A 22,922-nucleotide genomic window follows, 5' to 3' on the forward strand; every position below is an offset into this window, starting at 1 on the left:
AAGACTCAAGGCCTATCTGCTTGGATCCTGGCTAAATTGTAAGCATTGTATTTTACCAAGGTAATTATTGTAAATCATAAAGGATAAACATGTATAGAATTTGAATCCCTTAGGACTCTCTTATTGTAGATAAGAACTAATCTCAACCATTAATGTAATTCGATCTGTACAGTTGGATTTGAGGGAGCTAAACTATAAATAGAGTCATCTCCCTTCATTTGTAATAATTTCATTCTTGAGTTAAAGAATATATTGAGAGCATTTACTCAAACACTTGGTGTGCGATATTTCTCTTTGGCTTTTTTGTTCATTCTTTGCTCTTTTGTTTTTAGTTTGCTTCCATTTTGCTTTGGTGTATTAGAGAATTTCTGCAAAAATTTTCATTTTTTCGAGAGTAGGCTGACTTGGACGGGAATTCAACCCAAGAAATCGCCTAAAGCCGCGCGGTTTGCCAAACTAAATTTCTAGCCCCATGACATTAATAATACCATATATTCCTTGATGGTCAACATTTCTCTCCATCTCCTATATATAAATGGTTAAAATGTGCTACAAGTCGCTGTACGTTTCAAAAATTAGGAATTTAGTCCATATACTTCTATATCATTGATTTTAGTTCCCCTACTTTTTAGATTTCAAAATTCATTTAAGTCCAATTGTTAACATTACTTTTTTTGTGACATTTTTGAAATAAAAACACTCAATTGATACCCATGTAATAAAAAAAAGACTTTGTAATTAAATTGAATTTAACAAAATAATAATAATGTTAACAATTAAACCTAAATTTTAAAATAGGGATAAATTTCAAAATTATACATGAACTTTGATTTAATGTGTAATTGTATACATAAACTTTAATTTGGTGCAATTATACATGTGAAACTCTAATTGTGGTTCAAATGTATACTTGAAACTTTAATTTTGATTTAATCGTACATATTTAAAAAAATAATACATCAATTTATTTTTATTTGGGATAAATATATTTATTTATGTATGCAATATATAAATATAAAATGATGTTATATCAATAATTGTGTTAATTATTTACAAAAATTAGATCAAATCAAAATTTCATATATAAAATTATACAAAATCAAAATTTATATATACAATTATATATTAAACCATAATTCATATATAATTTTAAAATTTATACCTTTAAAATATGAAAAAGTATAAAAATAAGTTCCTTCAATTAAGAGTACAAGGTTCATATTCTCAATTTTCAAAAAGTATAGGTACTTGTGCCACATTTTAACCTATATAAATAGGATCGGCGGATTTAGACCAACGGAGTGAAGGATCGAAATTGGCAGAAGATGAAGGTTTCCGTCAAAACTCTCAAAGGCACTCACTTCGATATCGAAGTCAAACCCGAAGATGCGGTTCGCTTCTCTCTCCCTCTTTTTCCAGGGATTTTACGTTTCTTGACTAGGGTTTTCCGTTTTCCCCTGTATTTGAACATTAATTCGCGTTCATCTAGGACTGTATTAGTTGGACTTATTATGCACGTAGTTGAATTACCATGCTTGACATGTGAAATCGGAGATCGTGAATGATTTGTTCAATTTTAGTGTCTAATTCATTGAATATGTTTATTTAGCTTGTGAATAGTCTAGCTACTTCGATTAAGTTTTAGTGGACTGATACTCGTGTAGCTTGAACGGCGGTATCCTTTTCTTCTGGCGACAATTAGCAATTAAGTACTTCCTACGTAATGCTTTTTACCAGTTCATTGAAATTAGTGAATAATACTTTGATTTCTGGGCTTCATTTTTGTCTTAGTATTTCATTAACTTGTATCATTGAATATTGATGCATAGATTGCCATGTAATTTCTAGTTGTAGTTTGCTAGATTTAGGTTTGAATTTGAGTATACACAAGCTTTGATCATTGCCATAAGCATCTCATATTTTGCAATGCTCTTTCACTTCTTTTTAATTAGTGTGGTTATGAACACTGGATTAAATGTACAGAGGCTTCTTTTAATAGATCTTCTATAACCAAGGATCAAGTTCTGCATTCTATGGTTACATCTAATCAAGGGTTGTGTTTTTTAATGATGTGGATTTTCTAACTATATAAATAAGCTATTATTATTTTTATTGTTTTTTGCTACTTTTTATGCTTTTAAGGTTTATATATACATATATACATACATATATATATGCATGTATACATACATATATAAGCACAGACATGAAAGTCTTGGGATAAAATGCATTCTGCCTTCTGCCTTTTTCATTTCTTTGTCACTTGTTATTATACAATTCCGCTGCTAATGCTTGTCAATTCTTTCAGGTTGCGGATGTAAAAAAGAACATAGAAACTGTTCAAGGGACTGATGTTTATCCTGCTTCACAACAAATGCTTATCTATAAGGGAAAAGTTCTTAAAGATGACACGACACTGGCTGAAAACAGTGTCACTGAAAATAGCTTTATTGTGATCATGTTGACAAAGGTGAGATTGTTTACAATATTCTGATTTTTATGTTTGTAATATTTCATCTAACTTGTTCGAACTTTTCTGACCAAAGTATGCTGACTTTGTCCTAATAAATGCTCAACTGACATCATTATTTTTCACACTGCTGTTGAACTTGAAAGTTATCTTAGTTATAACTTATGACGGAGTGTTGTATCATTATATTTTTCTTTTGAAATCTGGTTGTTTCTTACCTGTAGGTGCATCTTATAAATCAATTTGTTGCTAAACTAGAAAATTTTCTTTGTGCTACTTTTTGACCTTTTACCTCCTTGTATTTGTATCTGAATTTATTTTTCATGACTGTCATTTTCATACTAATATTGTCCTTTTTGCTTAAATAAACTAGAATAAGGGTACAACTGGTGAGGGTTCAGCTGCTTCAACAGCTCCTACAAAGAAAGTAAGATTGTTGTTACCTCTCTTACTACTACTTGCATGCATAATTGGTTGTAAGCAATGATTGTCACTGTACCTTTTTAGCCACATTTCTTGAGACATTTTGCAATAAATATGACATGAAAAGTGTTGGGATTCTGTTTTTTCCATGATGGTACATGTTCTTTATTTCAATGCTATGAACTAGAACTTGAAGTGATAGTCAAGCATCTTGAACAAATATAATTTGTAAACGAGTAGATCATCAAAAAAGTTATATACAGCAAATAGAATGCTTTTAAGATTTTGGGTTTTTAGATATGGCCCAGGTTTGAGTTGTTTTGTGTCCAACTGCTTTCTATGTTACACTATTGAGCCATAAACATATTGCATAATTTGGAGTTTGAGTTGGTGTTATTACCAAATTCAACTGCCTTAAATGTTTATGAGTTAGTTACACGATCTCTTATCCATGTTTCTCAATTTCACAATTGTTTTCCCTTTCTCCTTTCCAGTAGCATATCAATATGAAAGAATATTGACTCCTTCTTAGAACTATTTAGCTTGAGCTATTAACTCTCACAATCATTATGCAAATTCTGATTTGATCTTCAAATTTCTTTTTGAGTATGAATATAAATTTCTGTTTTTCCCCCACTATACAATCTTTAGGGTATGTTGCTTCTGAAAACTTAGCCTGTATCCAAAGATTATTCTGGAGTGAGTAGTGATTTTGGATTCTTTGTAGGATCCTGAGGCAAGTAATCTGCCAACAGCTCCAGCACCAGCTTCTACTGCACCTGTTGCAACATCAGCTATGTAAGTCCTGCTATTCTACACTTTTGGTCAGATACAGCACCTTTGCAATTGATTAATTGCTTATTAATTTTTTTTCAGGGCTGCAGCTGCCACTGAATCTGCTCCTGTTGCTTCAAGTACTCCTCTGTGAGTAACTTATTCTTGATAGTAAATTTCATGCTTCTTATTTGAAGGATAGAAGCTTTTGATTTAATCGAATTGCTTTTAGTAGGAGAGATCTTGAGTTTTTCCTTGTTTTCCTTTGCATACTTGTAATATCTTGAATAATGTCTTTGGAAACAGGTCAGATTCTGATGTTTATGGCCAAGCAGCATCTAACCTGGTTGCAGGGAGTAACTTAGAGGGAACAATCCAACAGATTCTTGATATGGGTGGAGGGACCTGGGACAGGGACACTGTTGTCCGCGCCCTTCGTGCTGCTTATAATAACCCAGAGAGAGCTGTTGAATATTTGTATTCTGTAAGTACCTTTCTTGTATCTTGAAGAATATGTGCTTTCTTGCGTGCTTCTAGTTGCTGTTGTTTTATTGTTCTCCTTAATGTAGATGTGGGAATAACCTAATAAGCTGAGCTCATCCTGAGAGGTTTTCTTGGAATGATGATTATGCCATTGTCATTTTTAATTTGATGTAATTCTATTTGAAACTTGGCCTTCTCCTTGCCATGATTTATTGGTCAATGATGATTGAATTTCTGCACACCCAAAATATGCCTCGTATCTTCCATTTTGCTGGTCCTTTTTGACTTGGTGGATAAGTTGACTTCACCCCCCCCCCAAAAAAAAAAAAACAATATGAACAGGAATGTTGGATTTCTATTTCAATCACATGGTGTGTCTTAATTTGTTTTATGGTGGGTTTTAATGGTATTTTATACTGCACCCTTATCTTTCTTTTCTTCTTTTTTTAAAAATATATATATATAACAAGCATGCATTTTGTTTCCTAAGCTGCTTCTTGTCATCGTGTCATAAATTATTGTTGCAAATGCTAGGGCATCCCCGAGCAAGCTGAAGCTCCACCTGTGGCCCGTGCTCCTGTAGTTGGGCAAACCACTAACCCTGCAGCACAACCTCAACAGCCTGCACAAACGGCAGCTGTTCCTACAAGTGGACCAAATGCAAATCCATTAGACCTCTTTCCCCAGGTAAAATTGTCATGCGGTAGACCTTTGATAAATTTGATGATGGGCAAATGAACCAGTGACTTGATGACCTTTTATTGATACAGGGCCTTCCCAACATGGGTGCAAGTGGTGCTGGGGCTGGCACTCTTGATTTTTTACGGAACAGTCCACAGGTCTCTCTCTTTCTCATTTGGTTGTATATGGGAATGTTAGCATGACTGTCATGTAAATACCTACCTAGAACTACACTCAATTTGCAATTCTCTTTTCAGTTTCAAGCTTTGCGAGCAATGGTGCAAGCCAACCCACAAATATTGCAGGTTATTCTCTGGTCCCTTGTTTCCCCTCTTCAATCCTAGTGTGTTTTTCATTGTCTTTTTATCTTTTGCTTTTTACCTTTCACCTTTCCTCAATGTCTCCCTTTTTTATATTTTTGGCAGCCTATGCTTCAAGAGTTGGGGAAACAAAATCCTAATTTAATGAGACTTATTCAAGAGCATCAGGGTGACTTTCTTCGCTTGATCAATGAACCTGCTGAAGGTGGAGAGGGGTGAGTCTTGTTGTTTTTAGTTGCTCATTTCTTGAAGTTATATAGTGTGTATGTATATCAAGTGCTTATTTGACATCTCCTGTTGTAAAGAAACATTTTGGGGCAATTAGCTGAGGCGATGCCACAAGCTGTGCAAGTCACACCTGAGGAACGTGAAGCCATAGAACGAGTATGTCATCTTTTACATTAAGGCTGACTTGGATGTGTTCACTATTCTCTGTAATCATGGATTATTTAGCTATCTTCCCCACTGACTCTGGAAATGCCTTCATTTCCTTGGCCTTTATCTGAGTTATATGAGATATGCATCACATCTTTCTTTTAGGCAATGGTTTTACTTTTAGATGATTAATAAACTCAAATTTGTTGCATTGATCTTGTGCCTACAAATACTTTTGTAGTCTCCTTATTCTCTTGTGCATTCCCCATCTCTTGCAGCTTGAAGCAATGGGGTTTGACCGTGCAACTGTGCTCCAAGTGTTCTTTGCGTGCAACAAGAATGAGGAACTTGCGGCCAACTACCTTTTAGATCATATGCATGATTTTCAGGATTGAGCTGGTAAAAGAAATGGCTAGGGGAAGTACAATATCATTTTCTCTTTCGTTCTTTGGGTCCATTGTCATTCATGTCCCCCCTCCCCTCCCCCCAAAACTCTACCGACTTTATTCTTAATCAAGTGATGTAAGTGTTTGGTGTAGGGACAAGGGATGTGAAGATGTTAACTTCATTTTTTTCTTTTTTCTTTTTCTTTCCGAAGGACCCATTATCTATAACGTTATATACAAGTTTCTTTCTAAGCTTGTGTGTATTGTACTTCACATTTTATGCTATTATAAGCACTTGCCACAACGAGCTCCCCCAACTTTCAAGTTTTTCGATCAATTTTCTTCCCTAAAATACCTTGTGCATGAATTTGGTAGCCCGTCAGAATGGTTAGAGTTGGCAGTGGAAACTCTAGAACCGTGGAAACAGTGTGAATAATATGCAGTGATGTTGGCCATGTATTACACCTTCATTGTACTCCTAATACATTATTGAATATCAAAATTATCGACGTGCCCTCGAGGTATTAGCGTCTTAGTGTCTCAGCGTCTCATTTCGTGTAATGTAAATAAATCTCAATCTCAATATCTTAAACATAACCAATTGTATATTTTAATCAAAATTTTTGTTTGAAATGATTTAATGTGTCACATCAATTTACTATTATACTGTTAACAGTAATTAACGTTCGGTAACTAAAATGTGCATGAATTTGGTAGGCCGTAAGAATGGTTAGAGTTGACAATGGAAACAATAGAACCATGGAAACTGTTCAAATAATATGCAGTGAAATTTTTGGTCGCAAAACACGTAAAATTTTGCTATTTGAAGAACTTGTTGGCCATGTACACTACTCTAAGATGTGGCAAAATGGTTCGGGATTGGGTTATTTTTGGATTTGGATCATTTAGGATTTGACTAGAACTTGATTCAAATTATTTAAGTTTTAATTATATATATTTAATCAGTTCCTCTTTTAGTTCAAGATAACTTTGTATGGATTGCTAGCTTAATACAACTTTGTACGGAATGCATGATAAAAGTTGCATAAATGAATGTATGAAAACGACGAAGAGAAATAAATTCAATGTATTACTATAGAGAAATAAAGGTATGTTAATAATGTAAGAAATAATAAAGTGATAATTTAGTAGTGAATTTAGTAATGTAACAAAAATAACATACCATTATGAATATTGAATTTAGTAATGTAACAAATAAAGGTATGTTGTAAAAAAAAATACATACGATTATGAATATTGAATTTAGTAGATAATATATAAATAAATGTATGTCACTAATGTAAGAAATAATAAAGTGATAACTTAGTGATAAGTGAATTTCATGAAACTAAGGATTAAATTATTAAGAGTGAAAATTTATTTATTTGTCATAAATTGATAAGTGAATAGATGTGGTATAGTAAAATTACTATAGAGAGGACTAAATTGTAAAGTGTATAAAAGGTGTTATGTGAAATTAATATTGTGATTAAAGACTTAAATTTTAAAGTGTATAAAAGTTACTATGTGTGCTAAAATAGTGAAATAAAATATTTAAGTGAGGCGTTATAAGAAAGTAAAGTGTTTAATGATAGTGAATTGAAATCTAAAGTGCTAAGTGTTGTGAATATATGTTATGCTTGTATTTTTATCAATTGTGAATAAAGTGAACATGTGAAATAAAAATGTAGTGAATGTGTTTATGTGATTCAAATTGAATAAGTAATATGATACAAAGTGATATATGTGTAATATATCAAGTATGTTATGTGAAACTGATATATGAATAAATACCTTAGTGAACTCAGAGGAAACATGATATATGATAATGAAATGATTTGTAGTTGAGAGGGGCTGGGGGTTCGGATGGGAACCAAGTTAGTGATACAGGGGTTTGGAGGGGATTAGAAAAGGAGGATCAAGTTATGTGATGTGTTTGCTAGAGTTCCTGTATATTTTTCTAGATTTCCCGTTATCATAGTTCCGTTATAGACAGAGAGTTTGTCTTTGGCCTAGATTTTTGCATTGTATCGAAATTATTGAACTCCTTTGAGATTCATTAAGAATTCAAAAGTGATATGTGAAAGTAAAAGTGTATGTGGATGTGTAATAATATGTGAAAATAAAAATAAAAGTGAACATGTGAATTAAGTGTTTATGTTATTTTTGTGAAATGAGAGAAAGTTATTGATACGTAAATGTGAAAGTTAATTAGTGATAATATATATTAAACTAAAAACTATAAATTATAAAGTTAATTTAAATGATTTTATGTTTTGGAAATGAATTAAAGTTTAACTATATCATGGAAAGAAATTGTGTGAATAAATATTATTAAAATTAATTTTTTATATATATAAGGTAAGATTGAATTCAATTGAGTACATACTAAGCTATTCACGTAGCTTAACGCATTTTTTTTAGGTGATGGATAAATTTTGAAAAGAATCGAGGATTGCTACTTCAATTTGGCATGTTTTTAGGTTTATTAGTAAAAAAATGTGAATTGTGTGTGAATGACAATGTTTTGTGCTATAAGTTACCTTGATTAGAATGAAACAAGAATATGTTTCAGTGGTGAGTTTAGTGTTTAAATGGTGGGTTTAGTGTCTAAATGTAGCATCTCTTATTCGGATTAGGTGAGGAGTGTTACATTGATGTTGCAACCTAGAGTTCTCTAACCTCAATGTCGTGACATCACTTTTGCATGTCGCGACATTGCTTGTTCATCTTAGCCAAGGAGACAACCTCGATGCACCTCAAATGTCACAATATTCAACCTTCAATCTCACAACATGGAGCTCTCTGATGTCAAAGTTGCGCCATTGGTCTTGTAATGTTGCAACATTGACCCTGGACCTGGGTTGAAGAAACCAAGCGAGAGACTTCCATCCCTCAATGCCATGACTTAGAGCCTTTTGATTCACATGTCGTGACATTGGTCCTGTAATGTCACCGCATCGGGTTCATCACAACCAAAACCAAAAGGATAACATGAAGACTTTCTGGGTCAAACTTGTCTTAGTTAAGTTTAATGATAGGGACATTTTTGTAATTGAAGAATTATCATTACTGTAACAGCCCAATTTTCAGTAGTGTCAGAACAATGATTTGAGATCACTAAATCCGATGAAAATTTTAAAAAAATTTATTAATTAATAATTATAAGTTAAGCGTGATTTTAGAAATATATTTGAATTAGTGAATTTTGTGATTTAAAAGAAATTATTAAGTAAATTGGGTCGAAAACAAGGTATCGAGACCTCGATATTATAAACTGAGCCGTAAATATTTTTATAAATATTTACAAAAATATTTACGGAGTGTCATTAGGGTAGTATTAAAGTTTCATTAAGAAATTTTAATGTTTCGATGGTTAATTGATTAAAAAGGATAAAATTGAAAAAAAAATATTCCCGAGACTCCATTTCGGTAAATTGGACTCGTAAATATTTATCATAAATATTTACGAAGTTAGTTGTGTAGTTAATTAGGTTTTAATTAAGTGAATTTGTCTAAATTGAGGTTAATTATGAAAAATGATTAAATTGCAATAGAGATAAAAGTTTAATTATAGATTAAAGAAAAATTAAAAGGACCAAATAGGAAATTATGCCTTTTTCTAAAGTTGAGGCAGCATAAGTAGATATTTTATTTAAAAATCTAAAGTTCAAATATATTATAATATTATAATAATATTACAATATTACTTAAAAGTTAAGTATATATATTATATATTATATTATATTATATTATATTATATAATAAAAGAAACAATGAAATAAAAGATAGAAAAAGAGAATAGAAACAGAATACCAAAATGAAAACAGGGGAGAAAGGAAAGAAAAAAAAAAGGGAAGGAAAGAAAGAAAATTTAGGATTTTAAGGTTCAAGGTTTGATTGGTAAGTCAATTTAGTCTTTTTTTTTCCTTGTAATTTTGATATTTTTGGAATCCTATAACAAAATACTACTTGATTTAAGTTGAAATTTTGAAAGTTAGTAAATTTTTAGATGTTGTTTATGTTGAATAAATTGAAGAATTAGGGATTAAATTGATTGAATTTCAAGTTAGAAGTTAGTAAAAGGTTGATTTGTAAAATAAAACATAAGTTTTGAATTAATAAGGACTAAATTGAGAGAATTTTAAAATTAGGGATTTATGGTGAAAATGAAGAGTTAAAATGAGTTTACGGTAAGAATTAAGAGAGAATATGGAGTTAGATTGAGAAAATAAAATTAGTATTGATAAGGGATTAAATTAGAATTTAGGTAAAGTTTAGGTATAAATAAAAATATTTTGATGAAATTGTGTATTAATGATTTTTAATTGTTTAATTACGTAGCTAATGTCGTGCAAAAGTCATTGTCCAAGAAAGGAAAGGAAAAGGTGGACAAGGAGTGATTCGAGAAAATTTTGGTTAGTATTACCATAATTCGAATTTAATTATTAATTGTTAAAATTTATATTAATATACATGATAAGCAAATTGAGGTAAGTATCATGATTGAATTGAATGATAAATACGTATTGGTATTGAATTTATTAATAGTAATTGTTGAATTTTGAATAATATGTTTAATAAATAAAAATAAGGTGAATATCGATATTGAATTAAATGATATTGAATTGTTTGTGAATTGAAATAATAGATGTTTTGAATTGATTGAATATTTGAAATTGTTGTGGAAATGAATTCGAAATTGGAAAAGTAAAATAATACCCTATTAACTTATCGAACTAGATTGGATACAAATGGCATGCCATAGGATTTGTGATGTGATGAGGAGATTTGTAGTTCGGCCGAGAAGATGATTCTGTTAATATATGCTTCGGTTTATCCGAAGAGGCATCTAATGCCTTATTGGTGTGTTTGGAAGGATATGATATACTGGTGTGTTAAGGAGGATTTATATTATTCCGGGTGTGTTAGGTTGGATATTCTGGTGTGTTTGGTTGGATTCGTGTATCCGTCAAGGTCCGAGTCTTGTTAATAGGGGTAAATAATTGAAATGAGAAATTTTGAATAAGTGTGATTGATTGAGCTATGGAAAGAAATGAGAAAGTGAAATTGTGAATTGATATGTGAATTGGAAATCGAGATATGAGATTTGAATATATGAACTCAAAGTTCATGATGTGATTAAGAATAAATTTTTGTTATATGATATTAGTGAGTACAAATTGCAATAGAATTGATATTGAATATAGTGATAAATTGAATGAATTGTATATGAATTGAAATGAACTATTGGAATGAGATGTGAAAAATCTAATGGAATTGAGATAGTGAAATAAGGTATGAATACAATTCAATACAAGATTTGAAATATTGCTTATTGTTATTAATTATCAAGTTGATTTAAAGTATGAGAAAATTAATGAATAATTGTACACATAAATTAAATGTATATAATTTATCGATTAATGTTATAAATTTGAATTATGGCAATACCACTGAGTATACCCATACTCAGTATACGGTTGTTTCTGTGTGCAGGTTAGTAGAAAGCCAGTGTCCGGTCCAGCATCCAGAGCAATCCTGACCTCAGAGAAATTTTAATGATGTACCTTTCTTTTGATAATGTGACATGTATCTAGGTGATGTATTGATTAAAGTATGCTATGTATGTTATTTATTTGTGAATTAGTTATAAGTTATCCGATATGTCCGATAATGCTCCGTAACCTAGTTCTGGCGACGGATAAGGGTTAGGGGTGTTACAATTACTTTGTCTATAAATACCATCATTAATAAACTATTTAGGGAGGTTAGAAAGTTAATATAGTTTTTAAATTAGATTATTTTTATATAATTGCTAGAACTTTAGGTTAAATTAGCACAAAGATCATTTTCTAGGTTAGTTTTATTTTTTACAAAATGTCTTTCAAATCTTTGTTTTACTCTTTTCAATTGACAATTTTATCAATTGGGCATTCAATAATTTCGAAGATTGAAGTTTTTTCTACCGTGGAATCAAGAGTTCTTCTACACTAATCCTAAGCATTTCTCAACTTTTACAATTTCATCCTTACACTTTGTTTTTATTGTATGAAATTAAATTATTTATTTATTTGCATTATTGTATGAAAGTTCGGTTCGAATTATTAGAGTTGTCATCCTGGGAGTACAAGCAACCCAAACCATCAATAGAAGAACCATCCAAGCTAGACCTAAAGGTTGTGAAAAGGCATATGAAGGATATCGAGTAGACTATTTCAAATAGTCGAGGTAATTATCCTTCTTCGTACACTTACAAGTTATTGCTAGGAGTAACTGAAAAGGTGTCTATCAAGGGCTAGAGGAGCTTGATTCAATATCGAATATTTGGTTTCAGGAAACTCAAGTCTTAATGTTTAAAAGAGAGGATCATTTATCCCATCTATGATAATTTTTGGATGGACCCTGTTCAATATGCACTGAAGGAAAGAGGTATCATGATTGTGGAAAATGAAAATGGCGAGTTGATTCCAACAAGGATGGTTACTTGTTGGTGAATCTTTGCAGACTACAAGAAGCTAAACAAGGCTACCAAGAAAGATAATTTCTTGTTTCTTTTCCTGGATCAAATACTTAACAAAATCGCTGGGAAAGATTTTCCTTCTTTTTAGATGGGTATGATTGGTATGACAAATGACCATTTGACACCTCCTTGGTTAAAGACGATCCCTAATAACATTAAGGGAGTTCTCTTTCTTTGTCATTATTTTATATTGTCAGTTTTGTTTTTTTTATTTGAATAAAATGGCAGACTTGGATAAAATTCTCATTGGATTATTATGTTAAAATAAATTATGTCTAAGAGATTGGAATTTAAGTGGGACTGCTTGTTACCCCTCTAACCGTTCTTGGGAATTGATTTTAACATAATGTTCCAAAAAAATATTTTCTAAGTGGAAAAATAAATTTTAATTTGTTGAATAAAAGGGTCAATTTTGATCCAAGTTTCAGTTTTCTGCTTTATTTTCAAATTATTTTCTAGTACAAGTATTTAATTTAATTGCTTTCAATAAATAGTTGTGTTTTCAGTAAATATTTTAAAAATTTTATTTTTAATAAATAAGATAATAAAAATTAATATATGAATTGTTATTAACTTTGTATATCATTAAGAGTAGTAATATTTTAATAATAGTCTATGTAATAGCTCATTTTTCAGTGGTGTCGGAAACAGTAGTTTCGGAGCCACCAAATCTGACGAGTAAGTTCGTAAATATTATTATTTAATATTTATGAGTCAAATGTGATTTTTAAAAAGGTTTTGATTTGATAATTTATGTTATATAAGTGATTTATTAAGTTCAAGTTATTTTAGAAAATAAGGTATCGAGACCTTGTTTTTATAAACTGAGCCGTAAATATTTTTATAAATATTTACAGAGTGTCATTAAGGTGGTATTAAAGTTTCGTTAAGAAATTTTAACGTTTCAATGGTTAATTAATTAAAAAGGATCAAATTAAAAAAAGTGCATTCCTAGGACTCCGTTCCCGTAAATCAGACTCATAAATATTTTTAATAAATATTTACGAATCTATTTGTGTAGTTAATTAGTTTCGATTAAGTGAATTTACTTGAATTAAAAGTAATTAGGTATAACGACTAAATTGCATATAGGGTGAAAGTTGAATTCTAGATTAAGGAAAAAGTAAAAGGACTAAAGAAGCAATTATACAATTGCTTATAAATGAGGTGGTATAAGTTTTTTTAAAAAAATTTAAATTTAAAATATATATTATAATATTATAATATTATATCTTAATGTTTAAGTATATATATTATATATATTATATTATATAATAATAAAACAAAGAAATAAAAGAAAAAGAAATAGAGAAAGAAACAGAGAAGCAAAAGCGAAGCAGGAGAAAAAGAAGGAAAGGAGAAAATTAGGGTCTCAAAGTTCCATGTTCAATTGGTTAGTCAATTTAGTCCCTTTTTCTTTTAAATTTTATGTTTTTGGAATTTGATATTAAATACTACCCGACACATGTCAAAATTTTAGCAATTATTGAGTTTTTAGATGTTGTTAATGTTGAATAATTTTAGTATTAGGGATTAAATTGATAGATTTTTAATTTAGAAGTGAAAAATGATTGAATTGTAGAATAAATTATAAATTTTGAGTAATAGGGACTAAATTATGAACAATTCAAAATTTAGGGATTTAAGTGAAATTAGAGAGTTAAATCTAGTTTAAAGTGGAAATTTAATGAAAATATTGAATTGATTGTGAAGAAATAAAATTAGTCTCGGTTTAAGGACTAAATTGGAATTTATACAAATGTTGAGTAAAAATTGAAATATGCAATATGAAATTGAATTATATTGTATTGATGAATTATAATTGTTTTAATTCTGTAGCTAACTTCATACCGGAATCCTCGACTAAAAAGGGGAAAGATAAAGTCGACGAGGAATAGCTCGAAATTTTTGGTTTATATTTCTATAATCCGAATTTAGTTGTTAATTGTTATAATTCAATTTAATGTATATGGTAAATGTTTAGGTGAGAACTATTGTGTTTTGCATTTGAAATGGATTGATTTAGTATGTGATGAATTTATTGAATTTATATTGATTGAATTGGTATATATATTGAATATATTGATTATTTGAATTGAAATGATTATCGGTTGTATTTGAAAAGTGAATTGAAACCCTATTAATTGTATCGAGCTGATTCGAATATAGATGGCATGCCATAGGATTGGAAGAGTTCAGGGATTTCTTCGACTTCGAGTCAATGAGACACTGGGTGTCAATTTACTACTTCGGATTAATTCGATGGGGCACTGGGTCCCAATTTACTTAGGTTTAACCGATGAGACACTGGGTGTCAAATTATTACTTCGAATTATCCGATGAGGCACTGGGTGCCAAACTGGTGTGTTTTGGTTGGATCCGTGTATCCGTTCGAGTCCGAGTTGTGTTAATAGGGGTAAATGAATAATAAAGTTTTATAATTGATATTGAAATGATATGGTATGAGAAATGGAAGTGAAATAGTGAATTGAAATAGAATGTGGAATATGTTGCAAATATATGGAATATATGAGTTACATACTCATGAAATGACTATGGAATGTATATTGCAATTGTATAATGAAATATGAAATATACTCATGAAATGACTATGAGTTTATACTTAGTGTACGGTTTTGTTTCCCATGCGCAGATTAGGTACTTAACTTTTGATCGCTGATTCAGCATCCAACAATGATCCCGAACTCAAATGTGGTGATGTTTATCCTTTGTGTCGGCATGTACCTAGGGTGTCTAAATAATAGTTATTTTGTGGTTTGATTGTAAATGAGTTTATAAGTTTAATTTTGGTTGGTTTTATACATATAAATATGTGTTTGTTTTTGAAGCCATATTATGGCATGATAAATTGAACTAAATTTAGATAGGTGCATGTGAATTTAATTCTATGTTTAAATGCTCATGAACTAGGCAAACTGATTTGGATTTGGTATGTTTATAATTTGGATTAAAATGATGCTTTGATGACTTGTTTTGATGATATGAAATGTTTGAAATTTCTGTCTGTTTGATTTGTAAACTCTGATAATGCTCCGTAACCCAGTTCCGACGAGGGATATGGGTTGGGGTTGTTACAGTTTAAGCTTATTTTTATTAGAGTTTGTGTTAACTTTTACCTTACAATTACTTTAAATACCACCACCTTCGCTCTCTATTCACATCACCTACCAACCAAGGGCCTCACCGTTTTTCCCTTTCCATTGCCACATATCACCTACCCTAACCCCCCAACCATCGACACCCATACCTACTAGCAGCAACAGCCGCACGCCCTAGTTGTTAACACCTTGCATCGCACCTCTTTTGTTGCAGCATTATCGAACCCTACAAGCCACCATTCGGCCATCCGCTATAAGCTACCAAGCCATCTCACCTTTTATATCCACCGCCCAAATTGCCGTTAGCCATCTAACCAACCCTTACCCAACACCAATTGCTTCACCCTCACATTATTTTCTAAAGTTCTTATTACGTTAATTACAAAGGTGGTAAGAAATTTCTTTCCAAAATTTTAATTTGATTTGATTATTTAAATTTTCAATTTTATATGAATTGATTATATTTTATTCTAATTAAAATTTGGGAAATTATTACTATTTTCCATCTTATGTGATGTTCAAGTTGAACCATGCCTCCTAAAAGAACTCGTGCCTCTGTTTAGGACGAAAAATCACAAAACAAATTCCATTGCGAAGAAGCTAAGATGAGATATGAGAGCATCTTTAAGAAAAAAATAAATGCTTCCGGAGAAAGGTTTTACTTTGGGGAGAAGTAACTACACTAATTTCATGGCAAACATTCAAAAATTTGCTGAGGCTTTAAAATGGGAAGTGTTGTGTGACAAAAGGCCAAATTCAAGCGATGAGTTAGTTCTGAAATTTTATGCGAATTTGACCTTAGGTGCTTTAACAAAATTTTCCATCTAAGGAATTAAGGTACCTCTAAACCCGAGTTCCATTAATGAATTTTATGATCTACGTGATTTCAAAGATGATGAATATTCTTCCTTAATGGAAAATATTGAGGTGGAGAAATTGTAATAAATCTTATAAGAACTCACAGTTTCGGGTTCTAAATGGACTGCCGAAACACGAGACTCATACTTGTCACAAAGAATACTTGACCCCATTAGCGAATGTATGGTTTTATTTTTTCAAATTCAATATTATGCCTACCGCACATGGGACTACAATTTCAATAGAACGAATGGTTTAACTATACTCAATTATGACAGCAAAGACAATTAATGTAGGAAATATCATTCTTAAAGAAATTTGAAATTGTGTCGTAAGACGTTTGGGTACAACCTATTTCCCTTTTACAATAACAATTTTATGTTTGAAGGATAGTATTCGTGCAAACGTAAAAAAGACAGGATAAAATCTAGGACAATTGCTGATTGGGACCTTATTTGAGTAGCATGAAATTCTATTCTTCAAAAGCAAGCAAAGTCGATCGATGACATCGAAGAATATGAAATTCCTATAGAATCAAAAACAGTGCAGCCAGTTGAAATTCCTGACTTGGCAAAGCCAACTAAACCAGTCTTCGAACCTGACATGACTACCCCAACGTTTAAAACTCATTCTCCTCACCTAGATCTTCGAGATGAGCTATCAAAATTGTTGGATTTAATGCAACATATGTAGTGGCAATAAGAAGCTTATTGTAGATACTCAAAAATACAAGATGACTCAATTAGAGATGCTTTTAAGAAAATATTTCAAAACCCATTTACTTTTATTCCTGAATTTCTAGATTTTATATTCGATCCATGGATTTCGATGTTGAGGAAGGAGCGAGGTGATTTAAGCAAAAATAAGGACAATGAAGCAAAAAATGGGTAGAATTTTGGAGGGTCTACAAATAAATAAAAAAAGGGGGATCTTGTCTTTACTTTATTTTTCTTTTTTAGGATATTTTAAGTTTTTATTTTTAGATTTCTTAGGATATTTCTATTTCTTGCATAATAAAATAAGATGCTCAAATCATTACTAAAATTGAAAAATTTGAAGAATAAGAAGTGTAGCAATAGATATGTACATATTTAGGATTGGATCTTTCTAGGAAAAGCTTGGCATTTAAGCAGTCAACTTGACTCACCTCCTTTTCTTGAGATCCTATCTGGTGTACAGTATCTATTCACTTATGTATTTTCGATCCATATTGTTTTTAACAATGGGGCATTGTTCATCTTAAGTAGGGGGACCACAAATTGAAATTATTTTTTTCAAAATTCATTTTTCATATCCAATTATGATTAAGTTATATTTTACTCAAAATTTTGAATAAAGTTACATTATCTCAATAATTATTATGATTAGCTGAATTATGACATAAATGCTATTTTTAATAAAGTATGTAAATCAAACCATGAAATTTTTAAATCCTTAGAATAGCTAAGCATGCATAAAAGTTTAAGTCTCTAGAATTGACTTAGTAATTTCTTGAGGCGAAATCCTAGGAAGCATGGAATTTTGAAATTGATTTAGGCAAAATTTTATTTGGACCGTTTGAGCCTTTGAAGCCAACCTTAATGAATAACTATCCTTTGAAACCCAACTTTGAGACTATATGGCCTAATTTTATTCAAACCTTGCAATAGTAAGTCATCCCTTCTCTCATAATTATCTCTAAAATGTCCTAAACACTAGACTCAGTCTATCCAAAATATTCTCTAAAAATAAGTTTGGGGGAGTTGAGAAGAAGTATTAATACTCAAAAAAAATTGTAGTACATGCAATAATATGGTCGAGTGTGTTAAAAAAGAGAGCATATGTACTCGAAAAAAACAGATGTACAAAGAGCATGTGTACTCAAATGTAAAATTAGTTGGTAAATTTTAAGGTATTTATTCCGAAGGTCCAAAGCAAGTCGAGTCTAGGTTTTTTAGCTTCAAAATTATCTATCTTTTACCTACCCCTAGCCAAGCCATGTTACAACCTACTCAAAAGACCTATTGATTCAGATTTCTGTGCTGACTACATTAGTGGAGAGAAATTGTTAAACTCAACTTATGAAGGCATAATTAAACTTAGGGATGCAGTTTAGTATTGAATGAGCAAATACAAGTTAATTGGTAAGAATTTAGCATATCTTTATTGAGAATACATTTAGTCTATTCTTGCTATCATGATAATAAAAAAGAATAATTCAAACAATGTGTATACTTGAGTTGCATAATTTCAAAATTCTTGTTCTTGAGCATAATTACACTAAACTCATAATTGTGGGAAATGATTTTTGGAGAAATTTTTCGAAGGTGATTTTCTTAAATTTCTTTTTCAATTTTTGCATTACTCAGGACGAGTAATCAATTAACTTTGGGGGTGTGAAAATACTAAAATACATAGACTTTTTTAGCACCTTTTGAGCACTAATTCATGCAATTTCTAATAATTTCTGCCGAATCTTATATTTTTATAAAATAATTAAATTGAGCTTAATTTATAAAAAAAATTGAATCTTAGTTATTTTTATAATAATTTTTCATAATTTGGGTTATTTTTAACAATTTTGCACAAAAGGTGAAAAATCAGCTCAGCAGTCACCTTGAAAGAATTAATTGACGAGGCACATTGGGAGCTCAAGATGATGAATTAACAACCATGGAGGACTTAAATTTATGCTCTTGTCACAAATTAGATGACCTAATTAATTTTTTATTGAAGAAAAATGGGCAGCTTGAAGTAGAGAAAAGGACCTGAATTGAGCAAATAAAGGAGGATGAACAAGCCCAAGAGAGCAACCCAAACCTGCCTATCTAGCTGAGCCAATCAGCTAATTTTGGCTGATTTTAACACTTACAAATCAGCCCTTTAACTCTTCCTAAATGTCGTTCAAACCCCTCATCTTTTTGTGCATTTCTTTTCTAGCCACAAGCTAAAAATAGCAAAATCAATTCAACATCTTCTTCCACCTAGCATGGCCAGCCATAAAGAGGGGGATTTGGTGTTATTTTTAGCTAATGCATGCTACCATCTCCCACTATAAATACCTCTCAACACCTCTTTATTTTTCATCAACTTATTCATCCATACAGCTTTTCATTCAATTCCCTCTTTCACTTTCTTTACCTTTCGAATTTTCTTTCTTCCCTTGCCAATTTACCCTTTTGAAAAATAGCTAGCACTCCCCTTGGAGCAGCAACAATCAAGTATTCATGAAGGCTTTGGATCGATGGAACAAGTAGAGAAGAAGAGAAGCACACTAGACTGGCTTCAGAACAATTCCGAGATTTGTTTTTTAGTTCCCTTCTATTAATCTATTTTTTAGTTTATGTTGTGATCATGAATATGAATACTTGTTGGGTTGATGTTCTTAAATTATTTAAATTGACTTAAATTTCATTCGTTTTAGATTAATTTCATCTTGTCCACTTAATTTGTTAAAATCATGTTTGTGTTGTTATAAGCCTTGGTAGTTTGTTCAATTAACTAAAATCATGACTATGTATACTTGCATTTTAATTGTAAGGTAATAAAAAATAATAATTATTAATCGGATTGAAATTATAATTAATCGACACAATATCTAATTGGTGTATGTTTAATCTTTAAGGTAGTTGAGGGTTAAATTAACGATGGTATTAAACAATACTTTAGCCTTGCATAACTTGTAAGATTATTTTTATTAAATTGTTTCAATATAGGAATATATTATTACCTCACTTTATCTTATACTTGTTTATGAAAATTGATTAATTGTTTGAATTAACATAGAAACATGTTTAAGAGATTAATTGATTTAGTAAGTATGTATGTGCATTAGTTAACAAAAGACCAAGTTTCCATGAAATTATTCGTAACAACATGAACATAGTTTTGATAAATCTAAGTTCAAGAATAAAATTGATCTAACACATTTATGTCATATTGATTAAAACCATTTTTAGAAGTTGTTCATTTGGAATTTTATTTTCTTAGTTAAACACTTAGTTCATTTTTAGTTTTCATATCACCTTTTTCAAATCAAAATCTTTTTCCTCACCAAATTATTTAATTTTACATTTAATAAATAATCGCTTGCACAGTCCCTATGGATATGATAACTCGACATACTTGTCACTTTATTACTTGTTACAATTGTGTTCACTTGCACATTTCCAACGTTCCAGTATGACACTTGTTCAATTTCCTTAAGAAGGATGAGTCATATTTATATGTGAGTGTGTGTTCTGAAATGGGGTTCTTCCTTCTTCTTTCTTTTCTTTAGGTGGTATATACTAAAACCTTTCTTAAATCTGAATGTATCCTACCTCGATGATCTAAAAGCTAAGGTTCTTTTATGACCAGTAGTTACTTCCCATCAGGGTAAGTATTTTAGCTCTGCATGTTAAGTATTGAATGAGTAAATCTGTATATGGTAATTGAACAACGAGATTGTAAGTATAAGGTTTCTGCATGGGAATGACATCGATTGAAATGATAAGTACTTTTTATGTACAATAATATTAATGGTGAAGTTATGTTTCTAAGAAACGGTTGCTGCTGGTTCGTGATGGATATATGGATCTGGAGCTTTTAACTGCATTAAGTAAGATTCAGGTAAGTTCCATACTGACTCCTGCATTTATATTGTTCATATTGTGATTCATCTATAGAAAATCGATTGAACTATAGATCTGAAGTCATGAAGATTATAGTATATGATGATTGGGAACGAGTATTGAAACATTGAATTATGGCTAAGTATGCATATGTTTGAAATGTATACTATGAGACACGTGTTCTGTTTGGGTGTATAGTTGAAATTAGATTGTGTCAATGCATGAAAATTCTGTCAAGAGAGTTTGTGTCTGTTCACTGAGGTGGTGTCTAATGGAGTTTGTCGGGCACTGAAAGAAAGAGAAGTGACAAAACCATTCTATGAGATACGAACCTTTGTTAAAGTCAGAGGAGTTAATGTCCTAGTAACTGAAAAAAGTATTTGTCAGTTTTATGATACTCCATATCTTTATCATGATTACTTGTACGAAATAGATCTCAAGGAATTCAAGAATGTAGACATAAAAGAGACTTTGATATTTTTAATAGAAGGAAAATAAGTGTGGACATATAAAATGGCAACAAAAATACCTGAAACATTTAATCAAGCATTGATGACCCTAAAAGAAAAAATATGGATGAAATTTGTATGTTCAAGGATCTGGCCTACAGCTGATCTTTCAGATATTAACCCGATCCAAGCTATCTTAGTTTACGCCATCAAGCAAAAGAAGCAAGTATGCATTGATACATGGATATATCAAAATATGATTGAATTTGCACGAAATAAAAAAAAAGGAACATTCTTTCCGCATCTGATTACAGGGTTATGTAAAAGAGTAGGAGTGCCTATGGAGCAGCTGGATAAAGAGATGAATCCTCCAAAGAAGTTGCTAGGAGATAATGTTTATAAATGGTACATGATTTTATAGAGGAAACAAAAGGAGGAGAGGAGGACTCCAAGAGGAAGATGAATAATGCATAAAAATATATATTTTTAGTATATTTATTTAGGTTAAAATTCTATTAAGAAATTAAGTTCATTGTTAGGATATTGTAATTAGTAATGTTTAATAAACTATTAGAATTCAATTGACATATTTATAAATTTTTGTACAAACTCCTTACATAGTAGAAACACAAACAATATGAATTTTCAGTAATCAACAGAGGAAGCACTCAAAAAATTACCAACAAAACTATTACAATCAATCGAGTAACTTCTTTCCTTTATTCTTATGACCATACATTGAGAACAATGTATTTTCTAAAGTGTAAGGGGGGTAACATAGAATTTTTTGTTTAGTTTTTACGCTTTTCTTTGATTTTCATTGTCAATCATGTGCTTGAACTTGTAGAAAAACAAGTGATTGGTTAGGAGCATGTACATAGGTTGATTGTATTTACAATAAATTTGGCATGAGGATAGGTGATTTTAAATTTTTTATTATTAGACTGTTAAGTTTTATATATTACACTATAAATAGGCATTAAGCAATTGTAAACTTGAAATTATATGGGGTTTTTCTATATATTTTTACTACCTTTTTACTTAATAAATATGTTTATCTTGAGTAATTGTTATTAAAATAAGTTAATTTTACTTAAATTAGTAATATTGGGCATGAATTTATTAAGTATGTGAAATTGTGCTTAATTACATTATTTTTGTACATATTTAATATTATTTCATGTTAATTTGTTAATATGTAATTTTTCACTATGTAAAAGGATCATTGAAGATGTGATTAATGTGATTGAAACATGGACATGCACAAATAAATTCATGTGGATGGCAAGACCATGCAATTTAGGTCATGAGGTTGATAATTTGACCTAGTAAAAGAGGTGCTAAAAGATGGACATGTCTACTAAGTTATTGGACTAAGAAACTGTCCAACAAGGGGGAACTGAAGCTCAGTTTTGAAAAAAATAGATGGCAGCCCAAAAGCAAGCTTTGGGGTATTTAATTGAAGGTCC

The 22,922-nt window shown here is 30.8% G+C and overlaps 1 protein-coding gene across 2 annotated transcripts; it reads left to right on the forward strand.

Moving 5' to 3' along the window:
* The first annotated feature begins 1,203 nt into the window (after positions 1–1,203).
* Positions 1,204–6,164, forward strand: LOC107919972 (ubiquitin receptor RAD23c). 2 transcript variants are annotated; one of them, XM_041110232.1, is made up of 12 exons: positions 1,204–1,391; positions 2,309–2,470; positions 2,844–2,897; positions 3,621–3,691; positions 3,770–3,817; positions 3,968–4,151; positions 4,685–4,837; positions 4,921–4,989; positions 5,089–5,136; positions 5,257–5,366; positions 5,457–5,535; positions 5,805–6,164. In XM_041110232.1, exons 1-12 carry the CDS (start codon positions 1,326–1,328, stop codon positions 5,919–5,921), a joined length of 1,161 nt encoding a protein of 386 aa, XP_040966166.1. In that variant the 5' UTR covers positions 1,204–1,325; the 3' UTR covers positions 5,922–6,164. The 2 variants fall into 2 exon arrangements, with proteins under 2 accessions (XP_040966166.1, XP_040966167.1); XM_041110233.1 differs by having other exon boundaries at positions 3,974–4,151.
* The last annotated feature ends 16,758 nt before the right edge of the window (positions 6,165–22,922 follow it).

This window comes from Gossypium hirsutum, chromosome D13 (assembly GCF_007990345.1).
Source record: "Gossypium hirsutum isolate 1008001.06 chromosome D13, Gossypium_hirsutum_v2.1, whole genome shotgun sequence".
Taxonomy (NCBI): domain Eukaryota; kingdom Viridiplantae; phylum Streptophyta; class Magnoliopsida; order Malvales; family Malvaceae; genus Gossypium; species Gossypium hirsutum.

Bases quoted from the DNA above. Each gene is read 5' to 3' on its own strand.
- LOC107919972 (XM_041110232.1), top strand. From the start codon at position 1,326: ATGAAGGTTTCCGTCAAAACTCTCAAAGGCACTCACTTCGATATCGAA. The intron at 3,818-3,967 runs GTGAGTAACTTA...TAATGTCTTTGG, and splicing joins GTTGCTTCAAGTACTCCTCT to AAACAGGTCAGATTCTGATG. The intron at 4,152-4,684 runs GTAAGTACCTTT...TGCAAATGCTAG, and splicing joins CTGTTGAATATTTGTATTCT to GGCATCCCCGAGCAAGCTGA.